Source organism: Mastigoproctus giganteus, chromosome 10 (genome assembly GCF_048544385.1).
Source record: "Mastigoproctus giganteus isolate SK-2022 chromosome 10, ASM4854438v1, whole genome shotgun sequence".
In the NCBI taxonomy this organism is placed as follows: domain Eukaryota; kingdom Metazoa; phylum Arthropoda; class Arachnida; order Uropygi; family Thelyphonidae; genus Mastigoproctus; species Mastigoproctus giganteus.
This window is the reverse complement of record NC_143584.1, coordinates 141,137,523-141,150,767: the sequence shown is the minus strand read 5'-3', so window position 1 is coordinate 141,150,767 and position 13,245 is coordinate 141,137,523. Positions and strand designations below refer to the sequence as shown.

Here is a 13,245-nt window from a genome sequence, read left to right as displayed (position 1 = left end):
TACAGTGGACGATGCATTTGAGGGAAGATTTCAGGAGAAAATACCCAGAAAAAAGGTGCACTCTGAATTGGCTTCTGTATGAAGGCAATGCATCAGTCCACACATCTTTGTTGATTCAGCAGTTTTTATCCACAAACAAAATGGTGATGGTCCCAAACCCTCCTATTCTCCTATCTTAGACCTTTGTGACTTCTTCCTGTAATTCAAAATGGAAATTCAAATTACAAGGATGAAAATTCAAAGACATCACAGAGATTCAAGCTGAAGCACAGAAAGTGTTGGATAGCTCATGAAACAAAGTCTAGAAATGCTTCAAACAGTGGGAGAAGCACTGTGATCAATATATAATCTATGGTGAAAATGACTTTAAAGGGAATAACACTAACGTGCAACTAACATAAGTCTAAACTAATTTTAGACCCCAGTCTGGAAACATTTGGCTTGCACCTTATATATATCTTGCTGCAATTGTACATACAGAATAACACCTACTGGAAATATCAATTTTATTTAATCATGCAATAAATTTCATACAGTTTTTGGATTAAAGTGATATAAAAACCAGGCCTGGACAGTTTACAAAAAAATAAATGTTACTCCTGCAAGTTCTAAACTTAAAATAATACGATCCTCATATAAGTAATTAACATCTTAACCTTTTTTTCTTCTTCTTAGTTTAAAAATCAATAATATGTTTTTATTTAGAGTTTTATACTTACCTTTACATTTGTTTGTATTTTTGTCTAATATAGCTTTTGTGGATATAATTGCCCCATATCTAAAAAGTAAAAAATGAAAGTATAACTGCAAAAGATCTGAATTATAATAAAAGACAATTCTAGAATAAGCTATAAGATTCTCAGAGACAATCTGAGAACTGCATCATCCACACAAGCTCCTTATACAGTAATATCAACACTATCTTTTTCCAATAGTTACAACTCTATTCAATTATGAAAATTTATTTTGTTTCTCAGAGCAAACTAAACATAATTACAAATTAATAAGCTTTCGGCTGGGAGGCAGCCTTCTTCAGATTGAATACATGAATGGCAGTTGGAATAGAGATGTGCACTGCCAGGATGGTGCGTGAGGCGCGTGGTTAATTGTTTGTTGATGTTTGTGGCTGTGACATATGGTGGTGACGTGGCCAGCGTTTGTCTATGGATAGAATTACTGCCTCTGTGATGGGGTTAACTTGGCAACCACTGTTCCTGTTCAAATGCTCGGATGCCTCTTTGAACAGGAACAGTGGTTGCCAAGTTAACCCCATCACAGAGGCAGTAATTCTATCCATAGACAAACGCTGGCCACGTCACCACCATATGTCACAGCCACAAACATCAACAAACAATTAACCACGCGCCTCAAGCACCATCCTGGCAGTGCACATCTCTATTCCAACTGCCATTCATGTATTCAATCTGAAGAAGGCTGCCTCCCAGCCGAAAGCTTATTAATTTGTAATTATGTTTAGTTTGCTCTGAGAAACAAAATAAATTTTCATAATGAATCCAGAGCACATAGGCCTTTTTTACTAACTCTATTCAAGTTTTCTGAAGGACAAATTCAGACTTTATTCAACAGATGCCATGTACATCATCCCATTTTAACTATTTAAATGTATTCTCATTCATTAGTGGACATTAGCTTTTATAACTACAGATTAAATAATCAGCACAATGCCTCTGGATTTTGAAGTATTATACTATAATGGTGCATCTCTAAAAGTAGAGTCATAGACAGTTATCACTTTTCCTCTGCTACATCACTATTAAAACCAAGTGATCAATAAGCAAGTGTAATAATAAAGCAATTTGTATAAGAAGCATAACTGCTGATTTCTGCAATATCTGCTCTTTTTATGTTAGTTTTCAATGTTCAATGGGATTCAAAGTACATATACACATTCACTCTTGCACAGAATGTGTATGTATTTCACATTCTGTGCAAGAGTGAATGTGTATATGCACACACAAATCCACTGAAATATGAGCTACATTTCTGCAACTTTGACCAACTTTCAACTCTAATTTTCTGAATGAAAGGTGTATGCAAAAGGCAAAAATATTACTCAGCAATTATAAAAGTTACAGTTCCTTGTGGTGTTGTTGTTCACCTGGAACTGGGGACATAGTTATCATTTTTAGATTTTGCCTTGGTAACTATACTATGAACGTCAGCTACTTGCAAATACCAAGACAATTGGTGAAGTAAATAGCACAATAACAAATTAGCATTAGCAGAGGCATAGGATGCAAGAAACAAGCTTATACAGCATCAGCCAAAAAAAAAAAAAAAAAAAATTCCCATTTTCACTGATCCATTCATTTAGCAAATTAACACATTACAAGGTAACTTGCACTGCACATGCAATAAAACAAACTAATTATGTACAGCATAAGAAGTCTTCCAGCAGCACTGCATATTCGTGGTATTCTCATACTGCTGCTTTGCTGTAGATGTGAGTGATTTGGTTTGAAAGTTGCCAGTAGTTGGAATGGACTGTAAAGGTCACAAGAAATGCCACGAGAGAGTGTCATTAGAGGTTCACATTATTAAATCAACATGATATTAGTGATCACCTATAGTTCTGGCATTTGTGGCAAGTAAATGGCACAATTTCTGTGGAAAATAATTTCAAAGTTTTAATAAAATACCAGTATTGTTTCTTAACCATTTTCAGAAAGCAATGCCTTGTTAATCAAAGTAAAATCTAAGAATCAGTGGTTAATTTCAAATGAAGGTGTGTAAAATGAGTCAGCCATAAGCAAAAAAAGCCAGAAAATTTCTAGAGTTGTGGCAGATAAAACAAGTACGATTATAAGTACAAATTGTTGCAAATAAGGAAAAACAGGGAAATTCAGGTTAAAATTTTTGAATTCTCTTTTAACTAATTACAAAATTCAGTATTTATATAAGTTAAGGTATAACTTTAGTCCTCGTCCAAATGTGTCAAGAGGACTGTAACTGTGAAAAGGCTTATAGACTACCATGAGTTTATTTGCTTGCATTAGTGCCAGAGCAGTTCAAACAATGTATCTGTACATAATTGTCCATAAATTGAATAATGTTCTCAATGTCAATTTGTCAGTTCCACAGGCTCAAAAACAATTACCTGTTAGAAACTGATACCTATGCAGGAGCACAACTAACTTATCTCCTAGTTTCTTCTTGTTCTTGGGAATTTTTGCTGGCCTACACAGGTCATGTGAACCCATTTACTCCAACATTGACCTATATGATTTGTTGTATATTAGGTCTGTGAAGGTAGGCATTGCATTTATATGTTGCATGAAAAACCTGGAATAGCCCAAAGGGTGGGACTGTAAAATTCTTAAATGGCAATTCAGTTGAGCTGTAGCTAGCAAATAGACTCTGCATTCACATACAGATGTGAAGGATAAAAAGCAGCAAGTCAATTTTAATGTATAATAAATCAATAAGATAAATATATATATATATATATATACAAAGGGTACTAGGAAAGTTTTGCAATATGACGCAACAATGAATCACAGGAAGCTGCTTGTTGCTGCATGTTGAGACATGTTCATACGTGCTAAGTAGCCGCCATGCCAAGTCGATGGGCTCAGTTATTCATTAGTAGTGAGAGTGTAAAGTGCTTGCGATGGCATCGTGGTCACGAAATGAGATAAGGACAGTTTTGCGGTATAATTTCGTGCGTGGTTTAACCATAGACCAGTGCTTAGAAGAAATGACTCTTGCACTAGATGATGATTGTCCACATCGTACAACGATATTCAAGTGGTATAGAAAATTCCAAAGGGGAAATTTCACTCTGGAGGATTCGGAGAGGCCGGGAAGACCACGAACGTCAGTTACGGAGGAAAACGTTACTGCTGTGAAGAAAATGCTTGACGAAAACAGGCGAGTGACCTACCAACAGATAGAGGATACTTTGGGCCTAAATGCACCAGCAATTCGTTCGATTCTGCAAGATTATTTGCACGTGAAGAAACTTTGTTCTCTCTGGGTGCCGCATCAACTGACTGAAGAGCAGATGACACGACGTGTGACTTGGTGCCGGGAGATGTTAAAAAAGTTTGATAAGGGACAATCGCGGTATGTGAACAACATCGTGACAGGTGACGAGACTTGGCTGTACTATTACGATCTGCCGACCAAGGCTCAAAACAAAGTTTCAGTCTTTGATGATGACGACACACCCGTAATTGTCAGAAAATCCCGATCTGTAAAGAAGAAAATGATAGCTGTATTTTTCAAATCGAGTGGAATTGTGGAACGTTTCGTTTTGGACACGCAGAAGACAGTCACAGCTAAGTGGTATACTGAACAATGCCTGCCTAAAGTCATTGGATCTATGAAGAACCTGCGGCCAAAGTCAAGAATGGACACCTGGTACCTCCATCACGATAATGCTCAGCTCACCGCGCCAAAGCCTGCACCGAATATTTGACCAAGACAGGACTGAAACTTCTCGAGCACCCTCCCTACAGTCCAGACCTTTCTCCCTGCGACTTTGCACTGTTCCCGCATGTGAAAATGAAGCTAAAAGGGAGGCGGTTTTCCAATGATGAGGACCTTCTACGGGCTTGGGACAACGAGTGTGCTTTACTCCGTAGTGAAACTTGGCAGAACTGGTTTAAAGATTGGTTTCGGAGGATGGAGAGGTGTATTGAATGTAGAGGAAATTACTTTGAAAAAATTAAATAAACAAAGCTGTATTGCAAAACTTTGCTAGTACCCTTTGTATATATATATTGTTATTATTTTAATAATAATTAAATTTGTAGAATTCTTTGCCAATCATTAAAAATGAATTTAATTACTGAAAAATGTAATATTAAGATCTCGGCCGGAGTGCTTGAATTGTGGGCCTGGTTACTGTGGACCACTAAATTTGAGAATATTGGTTTTTTAAAATTACCATTATGCAATGGCATCACATTTTAAAATGTAAAAAATTAAAAATAAAATAAAACTTTTGATTTAAACATCTATGTAACATGCAATTTGATTGACAGTCCTGGTTAGGAGTAACCAATGAGAAACATGTAGCTGAATGTTTGATTGGCAGTGAACCATCCAATAATATCATAACGTGATTTTGAATATTATCTGAAAAAGTGCTTCAAGAAGTGAAAACTTAGGGATTAGTAAGTTATAAATGCTGATTTTCTCTGTAACTGAAGACCCACTCCTCCGATCTAGAAATTTTGGTGCTGATTGGTCTACCACTGACTGAAACTCAATTGTGAATGATCCTGTTTCAACAAGACATCTATTCTCTGAAGGGTCTTCATATACATCTACATTCACACATGAGGAATTATTAAGGGAGGAGAATGCCAGAAGTTTATCAAACTGTAACAGGTAGCTAAAGGATTTTGTAATACCTGGGAGCAAAGTGAAGGATAAATGGTTGAAGTTTAACATAAGAAAGAAACCTGGGGTGGATGGGATCTATCCAGTTATATTAAAGGAGGAAACAAAGGAAGTAAATGTGCTAATGTATACCCAATTCACAAAGGGGGATCAAAGAGTGACAGTCTGTAATCAAATTACAGACCTGTTAGTTTAACTTCTGTTCTGGGGAAAATAATGGAATCACTGTTTAAAGGACTGCAGGATCATCTAGACAAGACTACAGTTATAGTTCAGGCACAGCATGGGTCTGTTAAGGGGAAGTCTTGTCTGACCAATTTGATTGGTACTATGATGTGGTCACAAATGGACTGGATGCAAAAAACAATTCTGAAAGCATATACAGTGGAACTTCTCTATTACAAACTTCTATTTAACGAATTTCTCTATATTACGAATTTTTTTGCAAAACATTGCACCTTGAAACAAAATTACATGTAAAATTAACCCCATATAGTGAAGTGTTAGTCTCTCTATAACGAATTTTTAAAAAAATTAGTAAAAGCATTTTTGAAGATTTTCAAGCATTTACTGCTAAACAGCCGCTCAGATATACTGCCTCCTTCCTTCCGAAATTGCGCATTAGCATCTGGAATTAAATAATCATCCTTTTAATGAACACTTGTGGCCATTGATGCCTGTAGGAGGGTCTTTGATTCATTTTTGTTACAGTTATTAAACCAAATGGGTTTTCTTAAAAGTGGTCGTAAACTTTACAATAAATAGGGTAGATTTGTAAATTGATGTTGGCTCAGGGTAAAACAAAATTTGCTGCGGTAAACCTTTAGCATGCTGCGGCAGCAATACATAGAATGCTACCATAGTCAGTTTTTAGTAATGCCTACTGAGTGACATTCACTTCTCACCTCAACTGTACCACGTGACCTTCCTGTCAATCATTATGATATGTCCGTTCTCATCCAACTGGACTCCCAGTAGATGGCTTTCATGATTTTTTTTTTTTTATTATTTCGTTCGTCATCAATCACATAGGCTATATGCTCTTGTATTTTTTTTTCTGAAAAGTAACATACAGCATACATTAATCATAAATTTTCTTTTGTGTATATATGAAGGAAAGCAGAATAAAAGAAATTCACAGTCGTATATTTCTTTAAAGTGATTGATAGGAAAGGTCACGTTATACTGTCGAATTGGCAAGCGAACATCATTGAGTAGGCGGTACTAACAATTCACTATATGGCCAGTGCAGCGAAGTTTGCGGTGTATGTATCGGCAAGAGCTGCAGTAGAGTAATTTTTACGATTGCGGAAACAATGTCGAAGAGAAAGTGTTTAAGTATTAATAATAAAGCAAAGATTGTTATGATATTGACCAGGGTTTTAAGAAAAAAGATGTTGCGGGGAAATATGGCATACCTGCAAGCAGTTTATCTATGATTTTAAAAAAATCGAGAATCAATTTTAAATGCAATTGAAGGAGGAGCAGACAAGAAGCAAATTAAGTTGTGTATATACGAAAATGTTGATAATGCTGTTCTAAAATGGGTGCAAATGATATGTGAAAAGAATATACCAATATCGGGCCTAATAATTAAGCAACAAGCTCTGAAATTTGCACAGTCCCTTGGACATACAGAATTTAATGCGAGCACTGGGTAGCTAGATAAATTTAAGAAGCGCCACAGAATCGTGGAAAAGGTTATTTGTGTTAATGTAAACGAAGAGGTTATTAAGTGTTAAATAACCTCTTCGCTCTTCACTTAAAGGTTATTAAGTGTTAATGTAAGCGAAGAAGATTGCAACAGTTGGAGGAACAATATCTTGAAGAAGATTTTGGAAGAATATGAACGTAAGGATGTTTTTAATGCTGAAGAAATGGGTTTATTCTTTAAATGTTTACCGAATAGAAGTTATGCTTTTAAGGATGATAAATGTTTTGGCGAAAAACAAAGCAAAGAAAGAATCACTGTGCTAGTTGGAGCAAATATGACAGGAAGTGAAAAATTAAGACTTTTAGTCAACGGAATATCAAAAAACCCAAGATGTTTTACAGGCACAAAATCTTTGGAAGTTGACTACACCTTTAATAAAAAAGCATGGATGACGAGTGATATTTTTGAAGAATGGATATTAAAACTGGACAAGTGTATAACAAAAGAAAAAAAGGAAAATCGTGTTGGTAACTGACAACTGTCCGGCACATCCTGCCAAACTTAAGTGTGAGGTGGTTGTTTTTACCACCAAATGTAACGTCAAACTCCAGCCAATAGACCAAGGCATTATTAAAAATTTTTAATTTCATTATCGAAAGAGAATAATAATGAAGATTGTCAATGCGTTATCAGAAAATAGAAACTTGGAGGTTACAATAACCTTAGAGATTACATCTCTGAACTGGCAAAAGTTTGGACAAATTATGTCACTGAATACACTATTCAAAATTGTTTTTTGAAAGCGGGATTTGCATTGAATACAGAAGTCGGACAACAACTGGACGAACAAAATGAACTGCCCCTTTCACAACTGAAAAACTTTTGGACATTATTAGAATCGTCCGGAAACATTGAAAATGTAATAACACTGGATAGTTATGTTTATGTAGATCAAGATCTGACTACAGCAGAACATCCAAATGAAGATGAAATACTGCTGAACAGTGTTAGACGCGACCATGATCACGAAGAAATTAACAATGACACTGAAGACGCACCAGAACAACCCGTAGAAAAGCCAACTCGCAAAGAAATGATTAACGCTTTTAAAATGGTTCATATGGGTCTACAGTTTTGTGAAAATGTTCCTGATAATGTTTTTAATGCTCTGAACAAATGTGAGGTTTTCTTTGAGAATCAGACATTTTTTCATTGTACTGTGCAAACAAAAATTGGATTTTTTTAAATTTGTGATACCGGAGAAAATCGTGTAAACGTAATTTAAATTAGTATGTTTTTGAAATAAAATACATTAAAAATAAATGTAGATTAATTTTCATTTTATAATTAGATAACAATTTCTAATAAAAAATATATTCTCTGTATAACGAAATTTATCTATAATGAATTTTTTTGCTGGATTTATCGAATTCGTTATAGGGAAGTTCGACTGTACTTGGATTTTAGGAAAGCTTTTGATACCGTTGCACATGGAAGACTACTGTACAAATTGGAGCAGTATGGCACTAAAGGCAAGTTGCTGCTATGGAAAAAAGGATGGTTCAATGGGAGAAGACAGAGAGTGGTATCAATGGACACTGCTCTTCATGGAGTAATATTATTAGTGGAGTTCGCCAGGGGTCTGTGTCAAGCCCATTGTTGTTTTCTGTATTTATCAATGATATTGATGAAGGTATATCAGGCTTACTGTTCAAGTTTTCAGATGATACAAATGTTGGCAGGGTTGTTAATAACAGTAAGGACGGTACACTACGGCAACAGGATCTAGAAAAGTTGAGCAGATGAGCTGAGAGATGGCAACTGAAGTTTAACATTGACTAATGAAAAGTACTGCATATAGGTAGCAGTAATCCCAGAATAACATACAAACTGTGCTGTACTACAATCAGGGTAGTGAAGAATGAAAAATCTGGGGGTAACTGTACAGTCAGATATGAATTTTTCTGAGCAGTGAGAACAGGCTGCATGGGGTCTTGTCAATGATATACAGGAATTTTGTGAGCAGGGATAAGAAGGTGATTATCCCCTTGTATACGGCAATGGTCAGGCCACACCTTGAGTACTGCATACAGGTCTGGAGGCCTCATTTTAGGAAGGATGTAGAGCTGCTGGAATGAGCACAGTGCAGGGTTACAAGATTAGCGAGTGGAACCATGAGTTTCTCTTACCAAGAAAGGCTTAAGTTCTGCAAATTGCAGTGTCTGAAGACTAGGCACCTGCGAGGTTATCTGATTGAGGTGTATAAAGCCTTTAATGGTTTGAGCAAGCTGAATGCTGATGGGATTCTTCCTCTTGCTCAGATTGCACACTTCGGGGAGCATAAATTCAAATTGAGGAATCGACATGCAGAAATCTGCCTTTAACAAGCTTCCATCTGTCATTGTGGAAGTTGATAGCTTAAATAAATTCAAGGCAGAACTAGACAAACTTTTGGAGTGAATGGGTGGGTGTATGGGATTTTTTTTGGCTGATGCTCGTAAGTTTGCTTTTGTGCATTGAATGCCTCTGCTAATGCTAAATCGTAGCTACCTACAGACTGACTGAAGAGGTATTTAAGAATCCTTTCTTCTCCAATGGGATTTGAAGCAAGATTATTTCCATAAGGGATACTAGCAACTTAAAAAAAAAAGAAAAACTATACAAAATCCACCAAGTAATCAACTAGATTCAAACCAAACTATTATACTAATTTTATCTTGGTGATCATGACAAGCCACTGATAAAGTTATAAATACTATTACAAGATTTAGTTTTGATTACATAAAAAAAATAGTTAAAGTAAATTTTATAAAATCAAGAGGGCTTATCACTACCTATTTAAACAATTCCTTCTTTGAAGGATGAACACAGACTGAGGCGGTAATCCTTGGAGGGGATGAACGTTTTTGCATGAAACGCTCCCAAACCACTTCCGATGGGAACAGTATATGTTTACGTGAGACGCACCGTGAACCTGATGGTATTTAATCATGCACCGCAGAATAGAAGTACACTGTTGAGAAAGAAGGCAGAAGCCTTTGAAAGCTTCAGTTAGTATTTTAGCGCTTTTAACCTAGTATATTTTATTGTATTTTAAATTCGGTATTTGTATATTTACTGTATATCACAGTTGTCTTATTTTAAAATTACTATCATCAGTAATATGGTATTTTGTTTTGTTTGTAAATAAATTTATTGTAAATATTAAAAATTTTAAGAATTTGGTTTTCCGTCTTTCGTTTTTACTTCAATGGTTGGTGAGAAACACTAAAAAAAAAAAAAAAAAAAAAAAAATCATAATATGAATATACCCAACCCCAGAGGCCTATTTGAAGAACTGATTAAAAAGATTAAAAAGAACTTGCATGCCAAGTGAGTATAAGAAAATGCTTGCAAAGATTGTTAAATTTATTGTAAGAAATTATAATATTTGTGCACAAAACAAAATTACTAATATTATATCAAGGAACCCAAGTGAGAGTTTTAGCAAATATTACTAATTTATTTAATTAGTGATTTAAATATAAAATTACAGCAAAAGACTCACCTAGTACATAAAGTATGAAATTATGTAAAAGTGTTAGCAAAATAAACTCTTTAAATCTCAAATCCAGCAAAATAAATCAGTTAATTTCCCAAAATATGCAAAAATGTTTGAAAAAACAATGACTTCTAGAGCTATTTACAAAGTCTAATCAAAAAGTTTGGGAATTAGCTGTGTATCATGAAAATGCAGCATCGTAGTGAGCTGCAACTTGACACATAATGTTGGGGGAATTGTTACTACATCTAGATAGACATAGTAACTAGCATTATTATTTAACGTGCCTATAAATAATAATGCATGAATCATCCATTTATCTGCAGTTTGAATTAGCATACATTGAATAGGAGTTTTGTGTGTTTCATCACATTTTAAAATAAGTATTTTGCAGAGAAGAAAATTTTTCAAACTGGGGGAAAATGCAACAAAAACCCATATGTCAAAAACAGCCTTTCAGTGAAGATTTATATATTGTTTAAAGACTTTTCAGTGGTTCATAAAAGTTGAAAGAGAACCATCCGTTTTACCAAAGCAGGGGCCAAAGTGTGTGTTGAAGCTGGACCCCTCAACCACCAGGAGCCCCCTTTCTGAGTTTCCACAGGTTGCAATACATGGCAGATTCCTATGATGATAGCCTGGAACATAAGCTTGTAGCTATTGGATCCCAGTGATACCAATCTGGAGGATCAGTAGTGTCATTGGAATATCCCTTCACTATGTACAGGTGCCCACATCAAGGGGGGATAATCACCTCATTATCCCTGTTAGCAAAATTCCTGTATATCGTTGACAAAACCCCATGAACCTGTCCTGACAGCCTGTCTGTACTGCTCAGAGAACTTCATGTCTGACTGCTCGATTACCCACAGGTCTTTCTCATTTTCCACTACACTGAATTTAGTACCACACAGTTCGTAAGTCACTCCAGGGTTACTGCTACCCATATAAAGTACTTCACATTCAATTGCCATTTCTCAGACCATCTGCACAACTTTTCTAGATCCCATTCCAGTAGCATACTGTCATTAACCACCCTGCCAACCTCTCTATCATCTGCAAACTTGGACATTAAGCCTGATATTGCCTTCATCAATATCATTGATAAATATAGAAAAACAACAATGTGCCCAACACCGAATCCTGAGGGACTCTGCTAAGAGCAATGGACATTGCTCTTCATGGAATGTAGATGCAAAATAGTCATTCAGTTTGTCAGCAACCTGAGCAGGATCATCAACGATGAAAATATTGATATGATATTGAGTGGACAAATTTGATTCATTCCCTTCCTTCTAGTGTTCACATAAGTAAAGAAATCTGCTGTTTTTCTTTACATCCTACACCAAAAGATTCTTGTAATCTGCCTCTGCTTGCCTAACTTCCTCTGTGACTTGATTACAGACTAGTTTATATTTACCACTGGCTTCTGTGTTGTCCGAAAATTTATATGCATCCCATGCACTTTTCTTCTCTGCCACAAATTTTATCAGTTCATCTAACATCCATTTAAGCCTATACCTTGAAGAATATTTCTTAGTTGGTATGAAAAGCCTAGTAGCTTCTACTAGGCTTTTCATACTGATTAATTCCTTGAATGCTTCCCATTTAGAATTTTCGGATGGTAACGTCATCAGTTGGTCCCACTGTACAGAATTTAAAAAACTGTCTGAGACCATGTAGTCACCTTTATGAAAGCAAAAAGCCTCCCTTTACCTTTGATGGTAGTTACATCTTTAAGTAAATTCCAAACAACTACATTGTGATCACTGCCACCTAGTGGTTCTTTTATCTGCAAATAGAGTGGGTAGAAAATGAACTGGAGACTGGATACAAGCCAATTACAATATATTATATTCTTACGTTGAACATCCTCAGCACATGTATTGGAAGGTATTGTTTACATAAATGAAACTAAGGTGAAACAAGAAATAAAGGATTTCGTCCCTTCGAGAACAATTTCACTAAAACAATCTGAACGTATATTAGGATCAGAAGGTTTATAACAGCAGTGACATAAAAAAAAAGAGGAAAAGAAATCAACACCAATCTTATTGATGATTGTAAAGGATGACAATTTTCTGTATGCAATCACTAAAATACAAATATCATAAGAGAACTAATATTAATATCAAAATAAATAATAATTTACAATTCAATTTTTGTATTAGAACTAATACAATGAGGATGAACCCAAGATAGAAATAGGAATGTATGATTATTGTTTATTATGTATATTAATATTAGTACACTCAAACTTGGTTATAATGAGCATCAAGGGACTGACAAAATTTCCTCATTATAATAGTTACTCGATATATCAGTGATAGCAGAGAAGGGGAATTTTTTTTTTTTTTTTTGGTAGTAGTTATTGGCGCAGCGGCTTCTGTGGTCATAATGCACCTCCCAAGGTTTTTGCAGTACTTTTATCCAAGCTAGAGGCGGGATTCGAACCCACGACCTCTGGGTTACTAGGTAGGCACTTGACCCACCCGGCTAGTCCGGTCAGCAGAAGGGGAAATCCCTGAGGCCATTAAACAATAAGCACTTTATATCAGTGATGAGTTAAAATTACCTGCTTTTTTTTAATATTCTCAATAACTTGATAAAAAGATAAATTCAAAAAACAATATTAGAGAGAAAAAAATAATAAGTATACACCTACATATTATTTGTATTA

At 35.4% G+C, this 13,245-nt stretch overlaps 1 protein-coding gene across 1 annotated transcript in view; it reads right to left on the bottom strand.

Annotated features, from left to right (window-relative positions):
* The window catches only part of LOC150079323 (protein alan shepard-like), a 199,744-nt gene that overhangs the window by 111,582 nt on the left and 74,917 nt on the right, over positions 1 to 13,245 (bottom strand). Inside the window, exon 3 of the mRNA XM_090382669.1 lies at positions 720 to 778. Coding sequence (XP_090238795.1) covers positions 720 to 778 — 59 coding nt within the window. The remainder of the gene's footprint in view (positions 1 to 719; positions 779 to 13,245) is intronic.